This window comes from Diabrotica undecimpunctata, chromosome 6 (genome assembly GCF_040954645.1).
Source record: "Diabrotica undecimpunctata isolate CICGRU chromosome 6, icDiaUnde3, whole genome shotgun sequence".
Taxonomy (NCBI): domain Eukaryota; kingdom Metazoa; phylum Arthropoda; class Insecta; order Coleoptera; family Chrysomelidae; genus Diabrotica; species Diabrotica undecimpunctata.
In genome coordinates, this window is record NC_092808.1 from 145,325,844 (window position 1) to 145,352,518 (window position 26,675).

General features: G+C 33.3%; 1 protein-coding gene across 3 annotated transcripts in view; it reads right to left on the minus strand.

The window, feature by feature from the left end:
- The window catches only part of LOC140444039 (LIM domain only protein 3-like), a 266,424-nt gene that overhangs the window by 66,080 nt on the left and 173,669 nt on the right, over positions 1–26,675 (minus strand). For all 3 annotated transcript variants that reach the window (XM_072535632.1, XM_072535631.1, XM_072535633.1), the window contains one exon: positions 5,979–6,364. In XM_072535632.1, the coding sequence (XP_072391733.1) occupies positions 5,979–6,340 (362 nt within the window). In that variant the 5' untranslated portion in view covers positions 6,341–6,364. The remainder of the gene's footprint in view (positions 1–5,978; positions 6,365–26,675) is intronic.

The following is a 26,675-nucleotide window of genomic DNA, read 5'->3' on the forward strand; positions in this document are numbered from 1 at the left end:
ATTAATAATTTATAAAAATTTGTAATTATAGTCAAACAAGTATACTCATCCCCGTTAAAGTAAAGTTCGTGTGACCTTCTGACTAAGGTATATGTGATTTTTGTAGCGCAAGCTCCGCTAACGTGAATACCGACCACTTAGGTAGCCAGGACCGATGGCTTTACGTGCCCTCTGAAGCAAGGCTGCTATATTTGTTAGAAATAAAAATATCGTTATCGTTTGGAAACCAAAACCAGACGTATATAATTTACGAGACCCAAAGATGAAGGAAGAGGTAACGGAAAAATTAAACCCCTGTTATAAAAACGAGTAAATTGGTATTGAACGTACGACTTCGTACGTGCAACTATTTAAAGTGCTTATTTGGGGCCCAACATAATTTTGAAAATTTGCAATTTTTTGCCGACTTTTTTTGCCGGCAATAATTCTTTTACAGCAGCAATATCTCTCGAGTTATAGGCGAAAATATGGGTGCAAAAAGCTAAAATGTTCGATATTTTTCATCGCGATAAGTTTTTTTTAGTTCTTGTTTAAATTTTACTTAGTATATATACGAAGTATAAATATATACTTCGCAAGGATAGTTATCTTGTTTTAGGAAATCTCAACACAAAACACAAGACGCAAATTGTACAAGATATACAGTTAAAACAACATATATTAGCGAATGCTAATGTAGCCATCCCTTCGTGCTCGCCATTTGTGCCGAACAGTATTTATACACCACAGAGGAGTAATTAGAAATGGACAGAAGTGAAACTAAACCTCAACGGGGGTGTTTGGATAAATCTAACACAGATGTTACATGTTTTATAGATACTTGTTACTGAACTAACACTAACTTGTGGCAATTTGTCATTTAAGTTTTTCTTCGACTGATTAATTGCAAACACTTGTTCCCTGACTGCGGATTTTGGTCAGTCAGTTGGAATTGGGATTTAGAAAAACTTTTGATTAATTGAATTGATTAGTAGACAATGGAAATACCGTAATTACGTATTCTATAGTTTAGGTTCTTGATTGTTCTAACATTTTTTTCTATGCAATTCAGTAAATATTTAAAAAAAAGTGGTAGTATAATAAAAAAGTGGTTGTAGAATATTGGGACGAAAACTGTTTATCCAGCAAAAATCGAAAAAACTTTGAATATACTATAATAAATCAGTATCAGTACTTTAGTATCAATGAATGATACTAAAGTTCACATTATTACTGTTGTAAAAACAACAATTTAAATTCATTTTAGTTAATTTTTCATAAATTTTGGTTTGATCTTATAGTAAACACGTAATTTCGTTGGAAAATTTACGGGAACAAGAGCGAGTAAGATACTAGCAAATTGGCAACAATATAAGAATGACCAGTAGTCTACTGAAATGTAGCATAGATATTAAATTTTAAATACAATAAAAGTTTTTATTTTGAAAACATTTGATTTTAAGTGTAAATGGGATCTTCGCATGTCCTCAATTTATGTGGGTATCAGTAAATATCCCTTCTTAATACAGCGTACAAAATTGTGTCCCTGATACTTAACGAACGACTGGCATGGTATACTGATAATATAATAGGATCCTACCAAAGAGGCTTCTTGAAAAATAAATCTACCATTGATCACATATCATCCATCAGACAAATATTAGAAAAAACGACGGAGTACGACATAGACTGCCATTACATCTTCGTAGACTTTAAGGCAGCGTACGATACTATTGACAGGTCCCAATTATATTCGGCGATGATCGAATTAGGAATACCAAAAGGATTGGTAGAATTAATTAAAATGACAATGATGAAAGTCGAATGTAAATTGCGCGTACAAGGGGATGTTTCAAAATTATTTAAAACCAACAGAGGACTGCGCCAGGAAGATGCGCTATCATGCACGCTGTTCAACCTAGCGTTAGAAAAAGTTATTCGAGAATATTTTTTTTTTTTTTTTTTATTTAATTTAACGTGCTTGTGACAGCTTCGGCCATTAGCACGAGGCACCGTGGATACAATTATAAAGGTACAATTACATATTATATACTATAGTTATATACTATTTAATAAGTTTTCTAGCTTCAGGAACTGGATAGCTGTGATGACTTGGCTCTGGTTCGATAATATATCTTTGATGTCGCCTTCCATGCCCAGTTCTTGGCGTCGTTTATTGTAGTGAGGGCAGTCCACAAGGATGTGTAGAACGCTTAGTGGAGATTGGCAATAGTGACAGATTGGCTTAGGTGCAGAATTCATTAGGTGACCATGTGTACATCTGGTGTGACCAATACGCAATCTTCTAGCAACAACCATCTCATTTCTAGTTATACCGATATATTCTAGTTATACCGTTATATTCGAGAATATTATTCGAGAAGAGATTCGGAAATAAACTTAAAAGGTACGATATATACCCGTAGTATACAAATAATGGCATACGCTGATGATATCGTCATAATTGGAAGAACCCAAAATGAAGCAGTGGAGGCTTTCACACGTATCAAAAATGCCGCAGAAAACATCGGACTGCTGATTAACATCCAGAAAACTAAATATATGCCGGCCATATCAAGAATTCAACAAAATAACTTAGAGGTGCAACACGAAACGATAGAAATGGTAGAAGAATTCTGCTACTTAGGATCACTGGTAGACTACAAAAATAACACATCCAACGAGATAAAAAAAGAATATGCGTGGCTAACCGCTGTTATTTTGGCCTGGGCCCTCAACTAAGAGCGAGAAGTATGTCAATAGCAACAAAGTGCAAACTTTATAAAACAATAATACGCCCAGTGCTTACATATGGATCGGAAACATGGGCAATGACGACCCGAGATGAAGAGTTGCTGCGAGTCTTTGAAAGAAAAGTATTGAGGACCATATATGGCGGAGTAAACGAACAGGGTCTGTGGAGAAGGCGATATAACTTTGAACTCTATAGACTTTTTGGTGATGCAGATATTGTGAAGACCATCAAAATAAACCGCCTAAGGTGGGTGGGTGGGCCACGTTATGCGGATGGATGAGAGTGATCCCACTAAAATAACTATGCTAAATAGGCCGGTCGAAAGAAGAAGAAGGGGGCGACCTAAACTCAGATATCTGGACCATGTACAGGAAGATCTGAGGGAGATTGGAGTGAGGGGCTGGAGAAGACAGACACTCGATAGGGAAGGAGGGAAGAATGTTTTGAAGCAGGCCAAGGCTCACGAAGGGCTGTAGCGCCAACTGATGATGATCAGTAAATATTTTACTTTACTAAACATTTTCATTTTCTATAAAATTGAAATAAAAAATATCGGTGTTTTAACTTCTGTGATAACTTCTGAACAGAACTTATTGGAAAATAATAATACCTATATAAAAACAATTGTTAATAAAAGTAATTATCACATACAATTAAACATTATGATCAAATATTTATGCCTATTACTGCGAGCACAGTTATTAACAACATATTCCTTCTAGTACTGTCTACCATAAGCAACCTCCAACAATTGCTTTTTACTATATGATGCCTCAAAATACAAATCTTCCTCGAATAATATTTTCCTGAATTTGTAATTTGTTCCAAGTAATATTGTCCATGACAATCACAATACATTTAGGTAATTTCGGAAGAAGAAATTTTTCAAACCATGATTCAAAAATTGAACTTTCCATATCATGATAATCTAGAGACGAGTCTTTAATTTTCTTTGCAGATATTAATAATATATCGCCGATCCTTTCATTTTCTGCAGTGTAAAATTATAATTCTCTGTCCTTTATTGGAAGGTACTGAATTAAAACACTTTTTGTTATTAGTCGTCCAACTTTTTTCACGGTGTTATGAGTGTCATACCAGGTCTCATCTAAATATTTCGTTTCATTTTTTGATACTCAGTTATCTGTCTGATATAACTGTTTCTTAAAGAAATTATTCTAGTACTTTCCATTAGTATCTGACGTTTGTCTATAGTTTTGTACTTAACATTATTGGCTTTAAGAAATAATCGAAGTGTTGTTCCTGAACATGAAAAAATGTCCTTTCGAACTAATTTACTTCGAAGGCTTTTAATAGTTGGAAAAATATTAGCCGCATATATTTTGTATATTTTTCTGGTTATAGGTTCAATTAAGGGCGATTATATATGTCTAAATTTGCCACAATCCTTTCTCGTGTCTGTCTAGAAGAAGATGTTTCTCCTATAATCCTGTAGCAGGTTGCTTTGGGCACTCTGGTTAAAAAACATGTTTTTGCAATTGCCTCTGATTTAGACAATTCAGAACACAGACCTTCATAAACATGTTTCAGCACACGTTTGGTATCATCAAAAAGGTATTGAAAATGTCGCTTACATTTTACTACACAACTTTGTAAATCTTCCAATTGATTAGAGGGTCCCACTGGCCCTTCAACTGCAGAATTATTATCACACCACGGACGCCACACTTTAAAAGTATCTTCGTAAAATGGTAAAAAAAGTTTAGAAAGAACACTGACGAAGTCACAGTCAAACTGTAGTAGTTATGGTTATACTAAAAATATTCTTGTTTCGCAAAACCTCCTTTCGCTGGTTTAAAAACAAAATATTATACTTACCTACCCAAGTGCAAAACACTGGACGAGGCAAAACGTAATTTTTCCTTATAAACTAGTTTATGGTTTTGGTCGCTCAGGCAAATATTGTTATATCTTACCCGAAGGATACATAAGTCTAGCGATAAAAGATAACGCATTGTGATTTGTCATAATAGCGATATCCGATGTTTTGATTGACTCTTGGTCCACGCAGACTAATCAACAGTTTGATGAAAACTTCAACTGGATGACTGTCCATAATTTCAACCATAATACCAGGCACATCTGAATGTAAATATCGATGAGAATATTAAAAATTTATGTTATTATACTTCACAGCCATTGATAATTTTGCAGTTAATAACTACTCCTTGTAGAGTATGTTTAGTTTAATTTTTATTGCCTGCATTTATAACAGACCGGTGCTCATGTATGGGTGTGAGACTGGACCCTGACCAAAGAAACTGAAAGAAAACTTAGATGTTTTGAGAGGAAAATCCTCAGAAGAATCTTTGGGCCTTATCACGACAATAATAGCAACCAATACCGAATGAGAACAAATGCTGAGATCAAGCAGATGTATAGAGCGAGCGATATAGTCCAAAAGATCAAATCCCAACGTCTAAGATGGGCTGGACATGTCCATAGACTGCCTAATAACCCCTTGCCAAGTTAATATGGGAGGGAGCCCCCACAGGAAGAAGGCCTTTAGGACGTCCACCAATGCGATAGAGAGACAATATATGGTCAGGTCTAAGAACAATGGGGCTGCCCACTGACCCAACTATTATGGACGACCGTTTAAGATGGAAGCAAGTTTTATAACAGATTTATAACAGATAAGATTTATAACAGATACATATATTTTTAAACAGTCTCGCCGAAATACGACGTGGCTATACCTCTTGTCTACAAAAATATTCATCTTAAAATACCATATAAGCTTGTTGGTTTATAAATACTGACGAACGTTAGGTAAAACCGTGCGTAAATTGTATCTAGCCCAAAAAATTAATCGCAGTTGGTTTCAAGTCGCTAAGAAAAGTATGTCTGAGGCTCTCGAAAATGCAGGGAACGATGATAGATTTCGCGTGATATTCAAAAGCCGGAATAAATGAACAATTTTATAAAACAAGCTCTTTTATTTCATAATATTTTTGTGTAAAACACTCTTTTGTTGTTAAATGTGCTATATCGATCGATTACTCTTTATTTTCCTCTGAAGTACAACCTGATAAAACCAAACATATACCGAATCAATGCTTTAAGGCTTTCAAATTATATCGAAAGAATTACCTTTTTAAACAGTGCCATTATGCTAACATATTTGGTACTGTACCCTCTGAGGAAAGAATTTCAATAAGCTTTTCTCAATAATTAGTGAATATTACACCAAAGTTTTCATCACTTAATAAAAACTACTTACCTATGATTACACTGTTGACAAGCAAAGCATTCTAAATGGTAAACGTTACTTCTAGCCCTCATAACCATCTCGAAGGCAGGTATAACTTTCGAACAAGCCGCACAATATCCCGTATTACCAAAAAGTCTTAAATAGTCCCGTTTACACAGAATTAAATTAGCCTTAGTATACAAGGTTGAACCGACCTCGCCGAGTCTACAATCACAACAACCACATTTAAGACAGTCTTCATGCCAAAACATGTCAAGGGCTTTGAGTAGGAACCGTTCGGTGATTGGTTTCAGGCAGCCGGCGCATTCTTGGGAACCCTGCCCTGAAGTTGTCTTCGCAGTTTCTGTCTTCGACACGTCCATCGTCATCATCAGGCCGTTAGGCCGAGACTTTACCTAAAACAAAAGTACAAAGTTATTCATGGTTTTTATCCTAAAAAAAATTGTAATATATGTTCTTTATACAGTGAATTTCTAAAGTGCCCCAACTATTTTCAAAACCTTAAAACTTAAATTATTTAATTTTCGATTTCTGAACCAAGGTATCTGTACATAATTTTTATATATTAGCGACATAAACATTCAAAATGGCGGACGGGCGCCAATTTGTAACAGTATTTTATAAAATATATACTCAAAGATAAAAATGGCCAAATCTAGTTATTCTTTTAGGTTTTCATATTGCAGTAGAATTCATTTGTTTATTTATTGGCATCATAGGGGTACACCAATCGGAAGCTCTTGTGTTACTCAGTATTTTCCAAGATTTTTGTGTGATTCTTACTTCTAAAAGATATTTACTTCTCGTAATAATTTGATAGTCTTAACCTTTTATGTCAACCTGTCAAGATATGACGTCGTTGTACGCGCATCATGCTTTAGATGTGCATTGTATCTATTTTTAACTACAATTATAGACTGTCTGTATGGTAAAGGTGGACAAAAGATGGTAGATAACAGAACACCATCTTTTTAAGTCTGAACTTTGTTATAGATGTTTAAATTTTTATCATAGAATCGTAGAAGGGGCATTTAATAATGTTACTACCAGCTATTTGATAGAGATTATGAGTAGACGAGGCGCACCTGCGGTAATATGCAGATGGATAAGGGCATCCCTGAAGAATAGGACAGTAATATCCACTCTGAGTAAAGCAACCATCAAAGCAACAGTAGGTGGAGGCTGTTCACAAGGAGGAGTTCAGTCCTTTCTATTTTGGGCAATCTTGGTGGATGATCTCCTCCAGAAACCTGTCCACAGTAGGCTTTTACTGTTAAGGATATGCTGGCGATATAGCAATCCTTGTCAGGGGCAGGTCTGCCCAGGTGGTGTCAGAGAATGCAAGCAGCCCTAAATATAGTTGACGACTGTTTAATACTCAGAAAACACAAATCGTCAACTTTAGCAAAAAACAGCACTACAAGGCCTAAAACTACCGGTGCCGGAAAGAACAAAGATTTCATTTGCCAAAGAAACAAAATGCCTTACGGTGTATTTTGATCATAGGCTTACATGGAATACTCACATCCTGAAAACCACACAGAAAGCTACTATGTCCCTGGGCAGATGTAGAAGAATATGCGGTAAGAATCGGTGACTTAACGCCAAAATGACTCTATGGCTATACACAAGGGTTATTAGACCAATGATAACCTATGACTTGGTGGCGTGGTGGACTAAGACGTAGCAAGTGGAAGTAATAAGGCTCCTAGGTAATACACAAAGGCTAGCATGTCTGTGTATTACGGGGGCCATAAAAACAACTCCTACAGCAGTGTTGGAAGTCCTGCTGAATCTACCACCACTTCATATGTTTATACAGGGCGAAGCCATATCAGTGATGCACAGATTAATTCATAGTCAGCGACATATAAACCAGATGTATGGTGCTGACAACAGAAAGCGAATCAAGGAGTAAAAGCCGCTATTGTGATGGGGACTATTGATGCAACAGCTACACGAGATATAGCTTTAACAATAAGTTCACAAATAAGAAAACAGGCAGGGAAGACTGAAATGAATGTCTCAAAAAACATCGGAGGGTGTGGGAGACGGCATAGTAGGGACAAATCAAAGGATACATTTTCCGTTAAGTCTATCTAAGAATGTGACAGTTTTTCAGGTGGAAGAAACGGCAATCCATTACTGCGTGGAAGAAATAGAAAGACAAGAGAGAACGTTCCATTCCGTTGCCATCTTCACAGATAGTCAGGCAGCGCTTAAGGCATTCAATTATATAAAGGTCAATTCTAAGCTATTATGGGATTGTGTGTGCCAGCAAATAAACTAGAAGACCGTAGCAAGGTTAGGGTAGCCTGAGTACCGAGGCACGAGGGTTCTAAGGGCAGAATAAAAAAGCAGATGAAATGGCCAAACAAGGCTCATCAAATCTGCAAGGACAGGCGAAACAGTTCATTACAGAACATTCGCCAAAATTTACGGCAGACCTAATAAGCTAAGACAGGAAAACAGTCAAAACTATAGTGGGTCTTCTAACAGGGCACTGTAAGCTGAATAGGTACTTGAAGCCGATTTGATTATCACAGGATGTGCTGTGCAGATTCTGTCACCTCGAAGAAGAAACAGCATAGCAAGTTCTATGTCAGTGTGACAGTCTGGCAAATGTGCGGTTCTTTGTATTATGAGAAGAAAATCCACCGGCAAATAGCTACAGTCTCGAAGCTTTTAAGAGTTTTTAAAATGGTCAGGCTAGAGAATATTATCTAGGACTAGAGAACCACAATAGATCTAAAAAAAGTCGTAGCAGAATAGGCCAAAAGACCACCTCTCTAAATCTATGTATCTATCACAGAATCGTTTATAAACTTAATAATTAAATTATTTACAGATTTGTTAGAATAAGATAACAGATTGCTGATGAACAGAACTGGTAGGCTAATTTTAAGATCTACTAAACTTAAATATGGGTTCCGAATCTGATTCCTACGGCATTCGAAAAAAAACATGGTTCAAACATCAGATTACTACACGGACAGAAGGGAGATTCATAGATTTCAACCATATGAAGATGATCTGGAAGGAGGCAATGGCTAAGTTTTAGCAGTTTTATCAACGAAACATGTTCATGTTTCGTTGATAAATCATGTTCATGTTTCGTTAATGAATAGAAAACTAATAAATTTTTTATCTTTCCCTGCTAATAGTCCTGATAATAGAAAACATATCTTTAAAATTGAAAAAGTTTGTAAGTTCTGATATATTTGTTGTATTTTTTGCCATACTATCCACTATTTTGTTTCAAATTACTTCACTGTGTCCTTTTTTGCGAATCTTAGTTGATGTAATAATTTTTTGATATCAAGGATAATGGAGTTTTGGAAATTATCTAAAGGATGGCTACAAATAGTTTGTAATACTGCCTGAGAGTCTGATACTATTACAATGTTCTTAAGTTACAATAATTGATCAAACAATAAGTTAGTGCTTTCTGTATGGTAGCAGTCTCGGCTGTAAAAATAAAACAACAATCAAAAATTCGATATTTTTCAGCAGAATGTTGTTTGAAACAAAAAATGCGAAACCAGCACGTTCATCAGTTTTTGATCCATCTCTATAAATTAAAGTTAAAGCTTTCCCTAATTTGCTTAGCATGGATCTAAATATAAGAGGATCTATAATATAATAAAGATTAGTTAAGTCTGAATAAGAGGGCAATATAATCTTTAGTTTGTCTATAAAAACTTCAAGGTCTTGTTCGTAAAAAGGAAATTTTGGTAGATGAAAGCGAAAAGATTGGTATGAATTCGTCTCAATAAAAAATTCTGTAAGAGGAGAATTTTTTATCTTCCAGTAAGAAGTTAATACATTTTCTATCAAAGTAAATCTATTTATGTTTGTATCTACTTATGTATTAAACAATCTATATTTTATTAGACGTTTGTTGACTAAATTTGCCTACGTATGTGTAAAGGTGAATCTTGGACTACTGCTAAAACTGCTTGGTTTAGTGAGGAGGTCATAGCTCTTAGAGAAACGTTTCTTAGTATTATACGTAGATTTAAATTGTATTATGTCTAGGTAGTGTTAAAAGATTTGTTTTGCTTGTTGAACCATAAAGAACAAAACCATAATCCAGAATGGATCGTATGAAAGATCTATAAAATATTAAAGAAATATGTTGATCTGCGCTCATCTTTTTTTGGAAACGAAATGCAGAAGATTACATAATTTATATGGCTGGACCAAGTTTTTTATCTATGATCATGCCCTGATACTTAAACTCTTCTGCTAAGGGAAAAGCATAATCACCTATCTGGCAGTTGCCTGTGATTTTTGTCTACTTCTTGTGAAACATATAATTGAAGATTTTTCTTGTGATATACTAAAATTCTTTTTTTTTTGCCAAACTTATCTATATTGCTAAAGCTAAAACTAAAGTATTAGATTAAACATACAATCGTCGTAGGGTTTATGGCTGGTATATAAACATATTTGCAGACGATCAAGTAGTGATTGCACAAGACCAAGACGACCTTAGCTACATGATGAAGAAACTACAAGAAGAATATACCAAGGCTGGCCTAGATATTAACCTCGCGAAAACAGAGTACTTAAGTGAAGAAGACATAGAAGATCTACAGATTGATGACAACGTAACAATCAAAGGAAAGGATAAATTCAAATACCTGGGGTTTATAATCACGAAAAAGGCAACAACAGAGGAAGAAATTACACAAAGATTAGGACAAACAAGAACAGCAATCCGACAACTTAACTCAGCATGGTGGGATAGACACCTAAATATGAAGACAAAAACGCAGACTTATAAAACATTAGTGCGAAGTATTATGACATATGGGGCTGAAAATTGGATCATAAACAAGAAAAACAGCAGTAAGATAGTAGCAACAGAAATGGAATGCCTGCGAAGATGCTGCAGAGTATCAAGAATGGATAGGGACGAAATAAAGCAAAAAACATCAATAGAAACAGACATACTAACATATATAGAACAAAAAAGACTAAAGTGGTATCGACATGTAAGAAGAACTAGCGACAGCAGATGGATAAAGAGAATAACCGAATGGAGCCCCCTAGGAAGGAGGAAAAGAGGACGACCCCGAAAATCCTGGAGGAACGAAGTAGACGACGCCATGAGTAAGGCCATGAGTAAGAGAGGCCTAAACGATGGAGAATGGCACAACAGAGAGAGATGGAAACGGTTGAGCGAGGGAAGGCAGTGAATACTGTAGAATCCCTAAATATATATATATATATATATATATATATATAAACATATATCGTCCGTATATTGAATTAAAAACGACGCAGACATTAAATAATAAAGGGCTTAGAACTGAGCCCTGTGGAAGACCGTTATATAATATTCTTGACCTTGTAATACATTTCTGTGATCACGTAAATATATTTTTACAAGTAAAAATTAATAAGTTTGTCGTAAACCTTAAATATTTTTTTGCCCTAATATAAAACGCAATCTATTTTCCTGGTGTAACATTGTAAATTTCACAAAATTGTTAAAAGTATAGCACTTAGTATTTTGTTAAAAAGAAAGACCTATGAAGAAAATGAATAATGCCTGCTTGAAACGAAATAAACTTCCTTGACAAAATATTAAAGTATATGTGAAAGTAGATTGAATTCTTTTTAGTTGATTACAGCAGTCAATTTGGATAATGGGTAGATATCTGATATATGCAGGGCCCCCCTAAGTGTATTACAGATAGTGATAGGATATAGTAGTATTGATGACGACGACGAACCACTGCTCGCAGTGGCGTAGAGGTAAAAGTAGGTTATTCCATCTTGCATTTTTATTTGGTAAGTTGTCAGCAATAGCAAAATTAAAATAAGTAAATTAATTAATAAATACATTTTTAACCTATTCTGTTTTTACTAAGATTAAACCAGGAATTGGTCAAAAACAAAGAAGTATCTCCTATTTTAACTTAAATAGGTAATAATTAAAATTCCACAATCCATATACCATTTAATTATCTATCTATTTTCACGCTCTCATTCCAAATGTTCAAAAATATTATTATCCACTCCTTTAAGTGTCTTTCCAAGTGCATGTTTGCTTGAAGTTTCTCTTTTCCCTGTACAGTTTTAAAGTGAGAAGAAGAGCAGTCTAAGTGACGATCATGACTGTTTAGGATAATCAATGTTTCCAAAGAAATCAAAGATAAAAAATGATCCAAAAAAATGGACTGACATTAAACTGAAATGAAAACAAATATATAAAAAATATAACTTTAACCGTCGTATCTCCTCAATTACGACAATATGCTACAAATGTTATGAGAGCCTGTTTCTGAAAGATTAATAATAATTCAACTGAATACTACTCCGGTCAAATTAAATGTTTTACAAGTGTATGCCCCAACCAGTGATAAACCAGAAGAAGAGGTAGAGTAATTCTATGAGTTATTGATAAATTCACTTCAACAAATATACATTCGTCAATTTTGGGCTATCCAACAATTGCAGAATGTCATACACATACAATAAAACATAAAGTTGAACATAACACTACACTAAACAAGGACTGTTTGTCCTTGTTTAGTGTAGTGTTATGTTGAACTTTATGTTTTATTTTATGTGTATGACATTCTGCAATAATTGTTGGATAGCCCAAAATTGATGAAATGCCCCTGAGGAGGCTCTAGGGAGCGAAAGTACTTGGGCAAGATTTAATTAATAAACCTGTGCTCGATATCTGCCTTTAATTTTCAAAGTTCATTTATTTAAGCATTCAACCTTATATCAAAGTATAATTTAATACTTTGAAGTATGGTTTCATCAATGTAAATCCAAACCCTGTTTGTTTTTGAGGTTATTTACTCAAGTACTAGTGGGTATTTACGCAAGGTTATTTACGCAAGTACTAGTGGCAAGTATTTAGTGGCATTACTTGCTTATAGGTTCACTAAAGATGGACTGACTAGTACGAAAACGTTCTTTATGTTTAATCCAATTAGATTTTTAAATTTAATTTTAATTAAATATGCCAATTACAATAGAAGTGTTTTACTTCTATGTTCGAGTTTCTTATTATATTCAGTTTTTCGTGTTCATACGCTGTGAATTCGTGCATACATGTAGCGAATATTTATTTTTACTAATTATGTTGTTTTTCTTTTTCTTACCAATCTATTAAAATGCGTATTTTTATGTGTTGAATTTAATTGTCGTATTAAAGGTTTTGTCTAGTGATAATAACTTTACCATCACCACTTTTTCTTGATTTTCACCTCGACTCATCCTGAATTCCCCTAATTTATCGAGCAGTGTATTGTTTGCTTTATGTTATGACAAAAAAGTCGCAATGCGAGCGCCCCCTTAGTACGAAAAATAAATATTAACGAAACAAAGAGCACCATCTACCAGCGATTTTAACACGTCTCGTCGACTTAACTTTGTTAAGATCGCTTCCATTTACGTCCCTTCTTATCGATTTTAATTGCTTGATGTCGTTGGAATTTTATGTAGGTAACTGTTAAATATTTTAAACTTGACCTTTACGTCCGATTATTAACAGCTTTAAAGGTTTTATTGGATGATAAATTGAAGGAGCAATAAGGGGTTTGTATATATTTAAGGTCAAGGCTTTGTATACGTTATCTTCTAAACGATTTACACTGAGAAAAGTAAAATCAGTTTAATATAAGAATATTAAGGGGTAAAGTCATATTTAAATAAAGGTCGTCTGGGGCCTTGTAAATGCTTAATCGTTTCGATACAAGTATATGAACCTTCTTCAAGGAGGCAAGAACTTTTACACATTGTGATTCAGCTGCCAAGCTTGCTCAAGCATTTGGTTATCTAAAAATGTTAATATAATACTATTTCTAATCACAGACATGTATTTTTAGATTTGATTTATCTAATAATAGGGATATTACGTTAAGGGTGTGATTCTCTTTTTAAATCATATTTTTATCATATTATCTATAAATGTTTTTTGAAAATTTCAAAACGAACAAATTCATATTGTAAAATATTTATTAGTAAAGAAATATAAAACATAAATATTTTCTAAATGTTTTTCTGTGAACTGAGAGTTCTGAGGCAGGAAAAGAAATGCTCAATCAACTTATTTGAAAATTCGTTCAGTCCCTAATTATATTGCATTCTCTTGTCCAAGAACACTAGGCAAACGTTAATCAGGTGTTAGTTTTAGTAAGTACATTAGAGAAATAAATCAATTTTTATAAAATGGCCGTAGATAATTTTGGACACTACTACACTCACTAGTCACTTCACTACTGTGAAGTGACTAGTGAGTGTAGTAGTGTCTGGGGGCTCGGGAGACTGAGACCTCGGAAGCCCCGAAGAAGACATCAGAGAGGATGTCGGAAGCTCGGCCCAATGGATATCCACGCGGTTCAACCCGGAAGACTGGTGAGTTTAATATTAATTTTTATAACAGTATTAATCTTAGCTCTAGGTTTAATTGTACTAATCGCGGAAATCTTGAAGAAATGAAAAAACCAAACATCCATAGAGAAGTTACAACATGTGTGTTACCTCAAAAAGACATGTAGCAGTCAATGATATTAAATTTGTAAAAAAGCTTACGATAATGGAACATTCAGGGGGATAAAGTTGTATAAACAATTAATTGAAACTAGGTACAGTTTACAAATTAACAAACTTAGCACAGCAAAAGAACATGTGATAATAATAAATGTATATAAAAAATTGTTGTAAAAAACTGAAGTAAAAAACATTAAAATTGATGTGTAAAGAACTAGAAAGATCATGAGATGCACTTCCAACAATGTATTATCAGTTAAATTTAATTTTGACTTTAGGTAACATTATTAATTAGTTGAGATTAAAATATAATATTTAAAAGTAAAATGAAGTTACCAGTCTTTAGCTTACTGAATGCCGCAGGTAAATGAATTAACAGGTGTAACACCCACGCCAACAACGTAAAGAGACAGTGGTCTTGAGGTCAAAAAGGTTGTCAGAACAAAAAGGCGAAATACCAACCTCTAATACAATAGAGCGTTACATTTAAAGATTATGATAAATTTGGGTGACAACTTGTCATTAAAAGTTAAAAAGCCAAATAATGAAAGGAAAAGGTGGTTCAAATCACCATTTTCCCCCCAGTGATTGGTTCAAAACCCAAAAACAAAGCAAGCGAGGTCAATCCAAAATATCATATATTATAATATCTACGTTGTGACTGGTTAGCCAGCCAACAGGTGAAGACTGATTTAACTTTCACAGTCCAAGGTTCATATCATTTGGAACTGTAAATGAAAAATATTCTATGAATCAGTTTCAATTAAAAGATTTTATTAAACAAGTCAGCCAGAAAACAATTACTTAATATATGTAAATGTGATATTGACAAAATATTTAACAAAATGTAAGTTAATAAATCTAAGTTAATTAAAGAAAGAAAAAATTTTATTTTATTTTATTTTATTTTTATTATTAGATATGAAAATATGATCAAAAACACCTTATGGGACAATTCAAAGTAAATAACATATTGAGCCTAATTCTGTAAAATTAATGCATGATAAATTTGGCTCAAGTTACTAATGTCGGTTCTCTTATTAAGAGCATTTGGGTGTTTTAGTATTGAACACATTTCCAAAAACTGTCTTTTGACGAGATTGCGTTCAGTGCCAAGAATTTTAACTTCATTATTTACTTTGTAAAAGTATGCTTAGATAAGTTTATATCACTGTGGTGTGTCGTAAGACGCCCTCTCAGTGATCTCCCTGTCTGACCGATGTAACATGAGTCACACTCAGCACAAGTTATATGATAGATTACATTAACTTGTTCCAGAAGGGACGAGGGTGTTTTAGTTTTATAAAACAAATTCCTGACAGTCTTAGCATTCTTAACTGCAATTTTAACAGGTACGTTATTCTGTGTGTACAGTTTAACGAGCTTCTCAGTAACTTGAGGAAAATAAGGTAAAGATGAGTAATGGGTAGTTGGAGTCTCAAGTACAGTATTAGGCAGAACAGTGTTATTAATGGAATTATTTGATATTATTCTAAGTTGGTCACCATTGGGTATGTCATTTGAAGAGGAACCATAGCTTTGTAAGAAAAGGTATTTATTGATAAGGGAGGATGGATAGGAATTCTCAATCGGAATTTTTGGAAGTGCATCTCATAATCTTTCTAGTTCTTTACACATCAATGTTAATGTTTTTTACTTAAGTTTTTTACAACAATTTTTTATATACATGTATTATTATCACATGTTTGTTAGTTTGTAAACTGTACCTGGTTTCAATTAATTGTTTATACAACTTTATCTCTGAATGTTCCATTGTCGTAAGCTTTTTTACAAATTTAATATCATTGACTGCTACATGTCTTTTTGAGGTAACACACATGTTGTAACTTCTCTATGGATGTTTGGTTTTTTCATATTGTTCTTTTTAGATGAACTGATGATGCTTTCTAAGCAGAAAGCAAAACGTCTTCAATAAATAGATGAAGTAGCCACCTTCTTTGTCTTTTATTTCTCCACTTTGACCGAAAAGCCACCACTTCGAGTGTTCCTTAGTTTATATGTATATATATATATATATATATATATATATATATATATATATATATATATATCCTAATAAATAGTGAATGTGTTTTAAAACCGTGAATCGAAAATTTTTATCTTCATCCCAATTAATTTCAGACAAAAGCCATTAGAGTGTTTATTATAACCCTGTATACTACGTCATTGACTGCATTATCCTTTCGCCGGGAACAAAGCGACTCTGGAAACCAATATTATTTAATTTTAAGGGAACCGTAGAGAGAACTCAAAACAATTTAACTAATAAGAATTGACCATTACTATATTAAAGATTTCAGCAATAATAAAAACACAATGAAACTGGACAAACCGTTACAATGGCGTACTGAAACTAGGGAAAAGGGGAGAAATTTAAAGCGGTAAAAATAACCAAAACAAACAAAATTCAATTTTGAATTTTAGTGTGGTAAGACTAATGGGAGTGGGAAAAGCGACAAATGAAAATAAAACTTTGGTAGACTAAAAAATTCGTAAAATTAGGTCAACGGGGTAAATGGAAGAAATTTATTGTTAATTGTGAATTGATTTTTCTCTAGACGGTTCATTTATGTTTGTATGGTAGTATAATGCTGCAAATTTTTAATTAAAATTATCCGATATCGTATGATATCAAAAAGAATAACTATAAAGTCGATAAATTTAATTAACTCTAATTAAATATAGGATACATCAAATAATAATTGTATTTCTCGATCAACCTCAATAATTAGTTGTGAATTAATGTATATTTTATTGCCCATCTGGAATCCTTATTGGAATTTTATCAAAACAACATTAATCATTAACAAAGCATATCAACTCAAGTAGGAGGAATGGATAAGGGAACGATCAGGGTGCGACGCTTCTTTTTCATCTTAAAAGAGCGTAATTTCTTTATTATCTTTACTGCTCTTGACGACATACCTATCATCTTTGCTTTTAATTAAACAAGTGTGTTCGACTAAGTGATACTGTGTCATTTATTCTCAGACAGTTTTATAGTATAGCCGAGAATGAAATTTTCATGTTACTTGTGAATGACTAATTCATTGAATAAGAGATTAAATTCTTGCTTTAAATTGTTTTGCCAGTCTTTACCTCCAGGCCGGAATGTTGTTGATAGCGTTGTGAAAAATAATAAAAAAGCTGAAGACGTAAAAATCGGGTTGTTGACATTGATGATTGATGAATTTGAAGGTCGGCTGTGAATATTTCCATAATATATTTATTCTTTTTTAACATGAATAAGCTACACTTAATTATAACGGATCTAACCATAAAATTGGGGGAGTCGCATAAATTTAGCAGACACTCTAAATGAAGAATGGAAGAATGAACCATAAAACAGCTCTAATCAATGAAAATTAATCAATACTCCAAATTTATTTTTATTAGCGTCATGGAAGAGTGGTTCTCAATGAAGATCAAATATACTGTTAGCTTGGTTACCAATTTGGAGGATCTATAATATTATTTAGATATAGTGGCAATCAAAAACGCCGAATTTAACCTAATAAATAAATGTTAAAAGACAAAAGACGATGAATCTAATCATATTCATAATAGAGTCACAGTGAATAATAATATTATCGAAATAGTAAGAACTTATAAATAACTTTGTTGCTGTTTAAATGAACACCAGTATTTGAACCGTTGGCCGATTGCGAAATTTTGATTTAACTATTTCAAATCAAAATATCAGGCAAGAACCATGTTACGCCTGGATTCTTTTAAAATTTGGTTGTATCAGCGGTTATTGAAAATAGCATGGATCGAGAGAGTATCAACTGACAAATAATGATCGTTAAAGGAAAGATTGACTGAAAACGATATATCGGACTTAGGAAGTTCTCTTGGCTGCGAAACTCACGCCAATGGCTAGACATCAGTGAGGCCAGCATAATTATACAATTAGCATATGATAGAAAAGAATTCCAAATGATGGTCGCTAAATCCCGATAACGAGGGGGTAAATAAAGAAGCAGGTGTTGCAAATAATTCTGCGGAATATATGCAACATACATGAAACTAGTACAGGTTTAACTTAAATATTATTAATTCTTGGTAGTCACACAATAGATTCCTAAATTGAATATTGTGCAAGTACTAAGAGTATAGTTAGAATTATCTAAAAGTAAATAAGAAAAGATTGGTGCATATGTAAATATGGAGTGGTTAAAAAGCTTCAAATATATATAAATAATATTACAACGAAAAAAGACCTTGGAAGTAACATTTAAAGACTTTTAAATCATTTTATTTGACAAAAAAATAAGGTAATTAAACCGAAGCATCTATTACCAGACATAAGAATATAAGGGCATAGGCAAGTTGAGCATTTAACAAAACGGGAAATTTATTATGTAATCAGTCACATGCTCTCTCACTGCTATTTTATTATTTATATAGCCTTTGAAATGTATATTTATAAAAAACTCCAGAAAATGTTCTGGACGGATCTGAAAATATCCTAAAAATATCATGTAAGCACTTAGAAAGTTAGAGCCAATATAGAAACAGAGTTGATTTATAACATAAAAAAGAGAAAAACTTCACATCTTGGCTATGTTATAGGAAGCAATGTGGCAAAGCTTTTTGAAGTTAATTATCGGAGAAAACTAAAAGGTGAGAGAGGACTGAAAATAGGCAAACATACGTGATTGTAGTACATTAGATTTAAATGATTTGGACTCTCCTGCACTGTTTTAAGCTGCATAATATAGAAAGTACTTTATTGAAATTGTAACTGAAGATAGTACCATTAAAAGAAAATACCGATATGTCCGAAGAAAAGGTTTGGAAAAGGGGAAACTAGCAGTATCGATTTAGGGTGCAGAAACTTTAACAATTACTAAAAATCTGTGGAAAAATCAGAATAACAGAATGAGGTATGGAGCAGTCATTGTTGTAATTAACGCCAATATATACAGCTCCAAATGTCAATAACACTGGTTTACAAAATGGGAAGGCTTTGGTTCGACCCCGGCATTCGATCCACCTTACTTAAATTTTCAATTCCTAATTTAACTGAAGACGGCACATGAAGTCGTCGGTCCCAGCTATATAAGTAGTTAATACTAAAAAAACCTGAGCCAGAAGATTAAATGAATGGAAGACATACAATAAGCGAATTGGCTAAAGTACGATCGGTTATAACAACAAACTGAGAAAAAATGTCATTATAAGAATTTCAACAGGGATTAGACATGCTGTGGAAAGGATAGAACAAATGAAATAGAACTGGATCGGATACGTGATGTGAACGAATAACTCTATAATTTTGGTGGAATGGACTCACAATATAATGAAGTAATAAACTACATGCTTATAGAGGTAAGGGTAGACCCGCAAAATGGTGGATGAATGATATAGAGAGGATTACAACAAACTGTATTTACAAGGTACAAAATTGGAAGCAATGCAAAGGAAATGTGTAGGTTAAAGAAATTAATTTTATTGACTTTTTTATTTGAAAAAACATAAGATAACATTCTTAAACAATTAAGTACTGTGTTCTGTTTCCAGAAAATCGAAAACTGCCTTCGGAAAATTTGCCGGACCTTACATATGATAACGGTAGTGAAGAGAAAAGAGATACATAATTGTTTGCTTATAGTTGGTATTAACTAAACATACTTTTGCATTTTTTAAATGTACCTATTATTCGTATTGTGAACATTTATGACATGTAGGTATTTTGCGTATATAATAAATAATTATTAGCTAATAATTTTTTTTTGGAAACTGTACTTTCTTGTAAAAAATCCTATTTGTAAATAAAATGCAGATACGCCACTATTTCTGATCCAGTAATATGTCTGCTGCTCAATTAAAACTCGGTATATGACTTTTTATTTATGACTTACGCAGAAACTTAAGCCAAAAAACAAAAATAACCATATACAAAACCCTTATATAACCAGTGTTGACATATGGGTCGGAGACATGGACCATTTCCAAGGCAGATGAAAATCTCCTGCTTATATTTGAACGAAGGATCCTGAGAAGAATATTCGGTGGCATCTGTGAAAATGGTGTTTGGAGAAGGAGGTACAACTACGAGATATATCACAGATATAAACATATATTTGGTGGTAAAGACGTAGTATCCTTTAAAAAACTAGGAAGACAAAGATGGGCAAGATTACAGCAGAACAACCCTTCTAGAAGAATCCTTATGTCACAACCTGTGGGAAGTAGAAGTAGGGGTAGGCCAAAACTCAGATGGAGGGATGGTGTAGATGAGGATGGTAGACAAATAGGCGCAGCAAACTGGCAACAATTGGCAATGAATAGAACTGACTGGCGTAATAGACTTGGGAAGGTCGAGGCTCTTTTATAGGGCTGTAGCACCAATGATGATGAAATGACTTTTTATTTACGGAAGGATAAAAACATGATTTTTTCTAAGAATATATTTTAAGTTAAAGTTCAACTATCATTATAACATGTTTTGCGTTAACAAGTTATAAAAAACATATACAATCCTGGGGAAAAAACGTTGATAGCCGTCTTAAGTTGGCAGTACATACCGTGTTTTATTTTACGACGGCAGTGTAGGACAATATATATTTTTGTTTTTCTAGTAATGCAATTCTAGACGATGATTCAATAACTAGATTAGAACTTAGAGAAAAGTAGAAGATATTATTAGTGATATAAAGAATCAAATTTTAAATGATTCGTTTTACGAAAAAAATCTACTAATAAGGACTTAAAGTAGAAGAAAAATAATAAATATGAAATAAAAACCAGAAGGAAGCCAATTAAAAACTGGACTAAATTACAAAACAACATATTGTAAAGAATTTAAGAAACAGATAAAATCCAGTGTTATCTTTCAGGAAAACCCTATCGTAAGGGCTTTTAATGAAAAGAAGGAGACAATTTTACTATACTTTCCTTGTATTAAAACTCAATTTAAATATCGACGCCATTCTTATAAACATATCTGGCGTAATGTCTTGCCCTGTATATTGGTTTATTTCAGTTGTTGCTGTTAAAAATATCATGCGCCTGTCATCGTATTTTCCGACCTTAAAAACTGATCCTTGCTAAAGATCAAAAAGCTATTTTAACTTGATGCGACACCGTGTCCGTCCTAAATAACCATTAACGGCTTTGGCTACATCCTCTTCGGATTACTGTAAAAATTTATCTACCCATTCCGCAATATTTTTTTATTCTCATTTATTTCTCGTTGTATTATATATATCTTAAACAAGGATTGCACGAAAATATAAAAATATGGCAAGGAGAGATGGTTAAGTTTTTGCTCTGTTTCGATATGTGTTCAAATTTAATGATGATTTAAACGACAATGTTATTTATGGTACCATAGTGTGGCGTAATGGGGTTATTTAGAGTTTTTATGAGTTAGTGGGACTGCCGGAGCATACAAAGAGGCTAATCCATGAATAATTTTTGAAGGTGGAAGTTCGGGTTGAGTAAAATATTACAGGCGACTTGGCGATGGGCTTTATAATCGGATTTACTTAATAATGTAATCTTTCGGATGAATTCTGTAAATTTATTATTAGAGGAATTCTTAACTGAAACACGAAAGCGGTTTATTATCATCCATGGAAACCGGGTTTATATTCTCGATCACAATTATCACAATTGTATTAAAAACTTGTTTATAACAGTATTGTTTCAGAAGTAATATTACATTCTATTAAACAAAAAAAAATTTACTGTTAAAACCATGCATTTTGTCTTTTTTGGAGAAATTAATATGTTAAATTTACTTGCTGTTATATTAAATTGGTGCAGCGTACGTTGTAAATGATCTTCACTTAGTATTTCATCGTCTACATAGCAGATTGTTTTAAGTTGTTTTTGTCCCCTTCGGTATTCTTTTTTAGTTCTTACTTTTTTTATTATTTCATTTATGGTCAGGTTGAACAATAGAGGACTCAGGAAATCTTCCTATCTTATCCAATTGTTTCAATTAGGTTAGTTAGTTCTTCTTCTGCTTTTACTTTTATTGTGTTGTTTTGGTAGATATTTTCAGTCGTTTTTATTATTCCTATAGGCATGCCTCTTGAGTACAATGAGTAGATAACGTTGTTTAATTTGACCTGGACAAATGCCTTCTTAAGGTCCACGAAATATAGATATGCCGTTTGTTGTATTCTAATGATTCCTTTTGCACTTGCCTCATTATAATTATACCGTCGGTGCATCACAGCCCAACAAAAAAAAATTTTTGTCTTGCTGCCGAAAAAAAATCAACTGATTTTGGTTAATTTAACTATGCTGATTCCAAAAATACAAACCTTTTCTTTGTATCAGCTCTAGTTTTCGAGATATAACATACTCATCAAATACTTAAATATTCTTACATTTCTGTATATTCCACCACTATAACTGCAATATGTTTATAAACCAACTTAACAAATTCTGATACAAATACATACTAATGACTTCTAATTAAAGTGTACTTTTCGGAAATGCCCATAACTTGAAATTAGCGCTCATTGCTTTTTAACTATTGTCCGATAAGTACATAGTATTTTCTCTGAAACGGCCTTAATAAATTCCTATAAAGTCAACTGCATTCTATTGTAAAATTTAGTTTGAACTTGAGTTTCGATGCAAGAGTTTGTTTTTGACAACTGAAAACCATGGCTTCTACAAGCAGGCGTTGTTGTGTGAATAACCCGGACGTTTTTTGCTACATATGTAGCGAGTACATTGTAAAGGAAAGCAGAAAACCAGTTTGTGATATTATAAAAAGGGCATATCAAGCCTATTTTGGTGTTCATTTAGGAGATCAAGATAAATCCTGGGCTCCACATGTAGTGTGCAAAATTTGTATTGAAAACATGCGACAGTGGACGAAAGGACAACGAAACTGTTTAAAGTTTGGTGTACCAATGGTATGGAGGGAACAAAAAAATCATTTTGACGATTGCTATTTCTGTCTTGTGAATATAAAGGGCATTAATCGTGACAATCGACATATTCTAACCTGGATTCAGCAGTAAGACCAATTCCACATCAGCTTGAACACATACCCAATCCAATATTTAGATATAGCTACGTTATCAGAGGATAATGTCGAAACGTTATCTGATGAACTAAAGACTAATAGATTTGAGGAAGACGACAGTGATTTTGAAGAGTAGTCAACACGTCCTAAACTCTTTACTCAGGAAGAGCTAAGTGAGCTGGTGTATCGGAATATACACCAGGTCACTGGCGTCTTTTTATCGACAGTTACAAACGAAGTTTAAAGTGTGTCCTTTTACATAATGGCAACAAATATGGAAGTATACCAATTGGACATTCTACAAAAAGGGAAGAAGAATATAAAACAATTTCGCTAGTGCTAAAAAACATCAAGTATGACCAACATCAGTGGGCGATCTGTGTTGATTTTACAAAATATCATTTTTTTGTGTCTTTGGGATAGCAGGGCTAAGGACCAACACTGGAGTAGAAGAAAATGGCATCGCAGAGATGCATTAGTTCAAGGAGAAGCTAATGTAGTTAACGAAGCATTGGATAACTGAGAGAAAATAATATTACCTCCGTTACATATTAAACTAAGGCTGATGAAACAATTTGTAAAGGCCCTAGACCAGAATCGTCCTTGTTTTGAATACTTGTCCAGCAAATTCCCTGCACTTTGTAAATATAGCACTTAGCCGGAATATTTGATGGGCCTCATTTATAAACTTATGAGACAACTTATAAAAGATTCGCATTTTACAGAATCGATGACTGAAATTGAATGTAATGCATGGTGCTCTTTTGTGAAAGTTGTGAAAAATTTTCTTGGAAACAATAAATTGGAAAATTACCGGGATATAGTGGAAGAAATGCTCAACAATTTTAACAAACACGGTTGTCATATGAGTATTAAAATTCATTACCTCCACAGCCACTTCCGTTTCCCAGAAAATCTTGGTGACCTTAGTGAGGAACAAGGGGAACGCTTCCACCAAGATATCAAAATGATGGAAGAGAGGTATCAGGAAGATGGGACACTCACATGATGGCGGATTACTGCTGGAGTCTTCAAAGGGGCCGTCCTTTTAAAGCCTTTTCAAAAAAATCATATAAAAGGAAGTTTTTAGGTGACGCTGAATAGCAGATTTGTGCTGCGATGCTGGTTAGGTTAGATGAAAAGTTAAGTTTTTTTGGCAGATATGTGTGATGATTTTTGTAAGTACATTATTGTACAATCAATATCTTACTTTTTATTAGTGTTTTGTTTATTTAATTGGTAGCAGCACTACATATATGTAGCTAGTGCTGCGTTTAATTACCCTATATGTTAGACATGTGATCTGTTGTATTTCCTGAAAACGATCTGATGGAGCAAATCTGGTGGCATTTTTGGATTCAGCAGGCCCAAATTACCTAGAAACAGTAAAAAAATTTCCGGCAGCAAACTGTGTGTTTACCAGTGAATCTTTCCGACCTAAAACCTTGTTATTCTTCTGCTAGTGTTATAATTTTATTTAGTTTATTTGTTATCACTATTGTTGTTAATTTTAGTGGTGTGTTTAATAAATTAATTCCTTTGTAATTTTCCGGGTCTGATTTGTTTACCTTTTTGAAGAGAGGTTTTAGGATGCTCTCCATTTTTGAGGAATTCTGTTTTGTTCTCTTATTTTTTGGATTAGTTTTAATAGTTTTTTGGTCAGATCTGGTCCTCAGTACTTTGGGAGTTCATTTGGTATTCTGTCCTCTCCTGATGATTTTCTATTTTTTCTTTGTTTGTCATCACCTCTAGTCTTGGTAGTTCGAAAGTAGTCTGCCCATGTTTCCTTCTAATTGTGTTTTGTTTTTATTAGAATATTCGTCTCTTTTCTTTGTTCTCTAATCATTCTCCATATTTCTTTCTATTCGAGATTCAATATCTAAATTAGGGTCTAGGCCCGGTGTAATCCAGGAACCTAGATAGTAAAATGTTCAAAATGTCTACGTGTCGCCTTTATATTCTTATGCCTAGTAATATATATTAAGGATTAACTATTATTTTATTATTTTTGTTTTTAAATAAAATGGTCTTTAAATCCTATCTCTTGATCTGTGATCTTTGTTCGTTGTAATATTATTTACATGTATTTGAAGCTATTTATTCACCCCTTCTTTACATATACATCAATCTTCTCTCATTTACTTTCAGATAACGCTGACTATACTCTTAGTAGTTGCACAATATTCAATTTAGAACATGATTGTGCTGTATAAATTATGGACTATCAAGAATTTCAAATGTTGAAGTTATACCGGCACTATTTTCATGTATGTTTCATTTATTCCTCAGAATTATTTGCAGTATTGTCTTAATTTGCCCTCTCCTCATTGGACGTTGACGACTATTAACTGGAATTCTTTTCGATCTTGTGCTAATCGTATAATTGTGCTGACCTTTCTAATGTCGAACCATTGGCGTACGTTGCATAGTCAATAGTACGTTTCCATTTCCAGCACACGTTCAACGGCGGTACAACTATATCTCAAAAGAATCCAGACGTGACATGGTTCTTGACTTTAACATCCATCCTTCAACTCCGTACGAGAGTATAGACAGTAGGTAGCAGACTTAGGTTTCTATTGCAGTATTTGCAATATATCAAGCTTTAAAATAGGCTGTTATTTAAAAAAGTCTGATATACAGTTATAATTATATCCAATTCAAAGTGTCGGTTATCTGCTTTTAAAAACCTCATAGCAATAATTTATAAAAAAATATTATTCTGTATAAAACATTGGAAAACCAAACTAAAATTGCTGGGACAAATACTCTACTCACTTTCATTTAGACAAAGGGTTACTTAGGTATTTTTGGTAGCATTAAATTTATAATTTGTTGCGAATAAAGTGGTTTTAAAAGGTTTAGAGATCATATGACTAGACAGAAAAGATTTAAGTATAATATTTTAACGAATTTTAAGACAAACTTGCATTGAGTGACATGTCATCTGCACTTGAGAGAAAATTATAATACTAAAATTCATCCTCTTTTACCTAGTTTATCTTTTGTTTAACTGCAACAAAATAAAATTAGTTTATAAATATAAATACTTAAGTTATGAAATTAAAACTGATAGGGACAACAAAACTGCTGAAATCCAAAGAAGAATCACTTCAGTATGGGCCGCATATGGAGCTCTATCAGATATCTTCAAGAGCAACATGCCA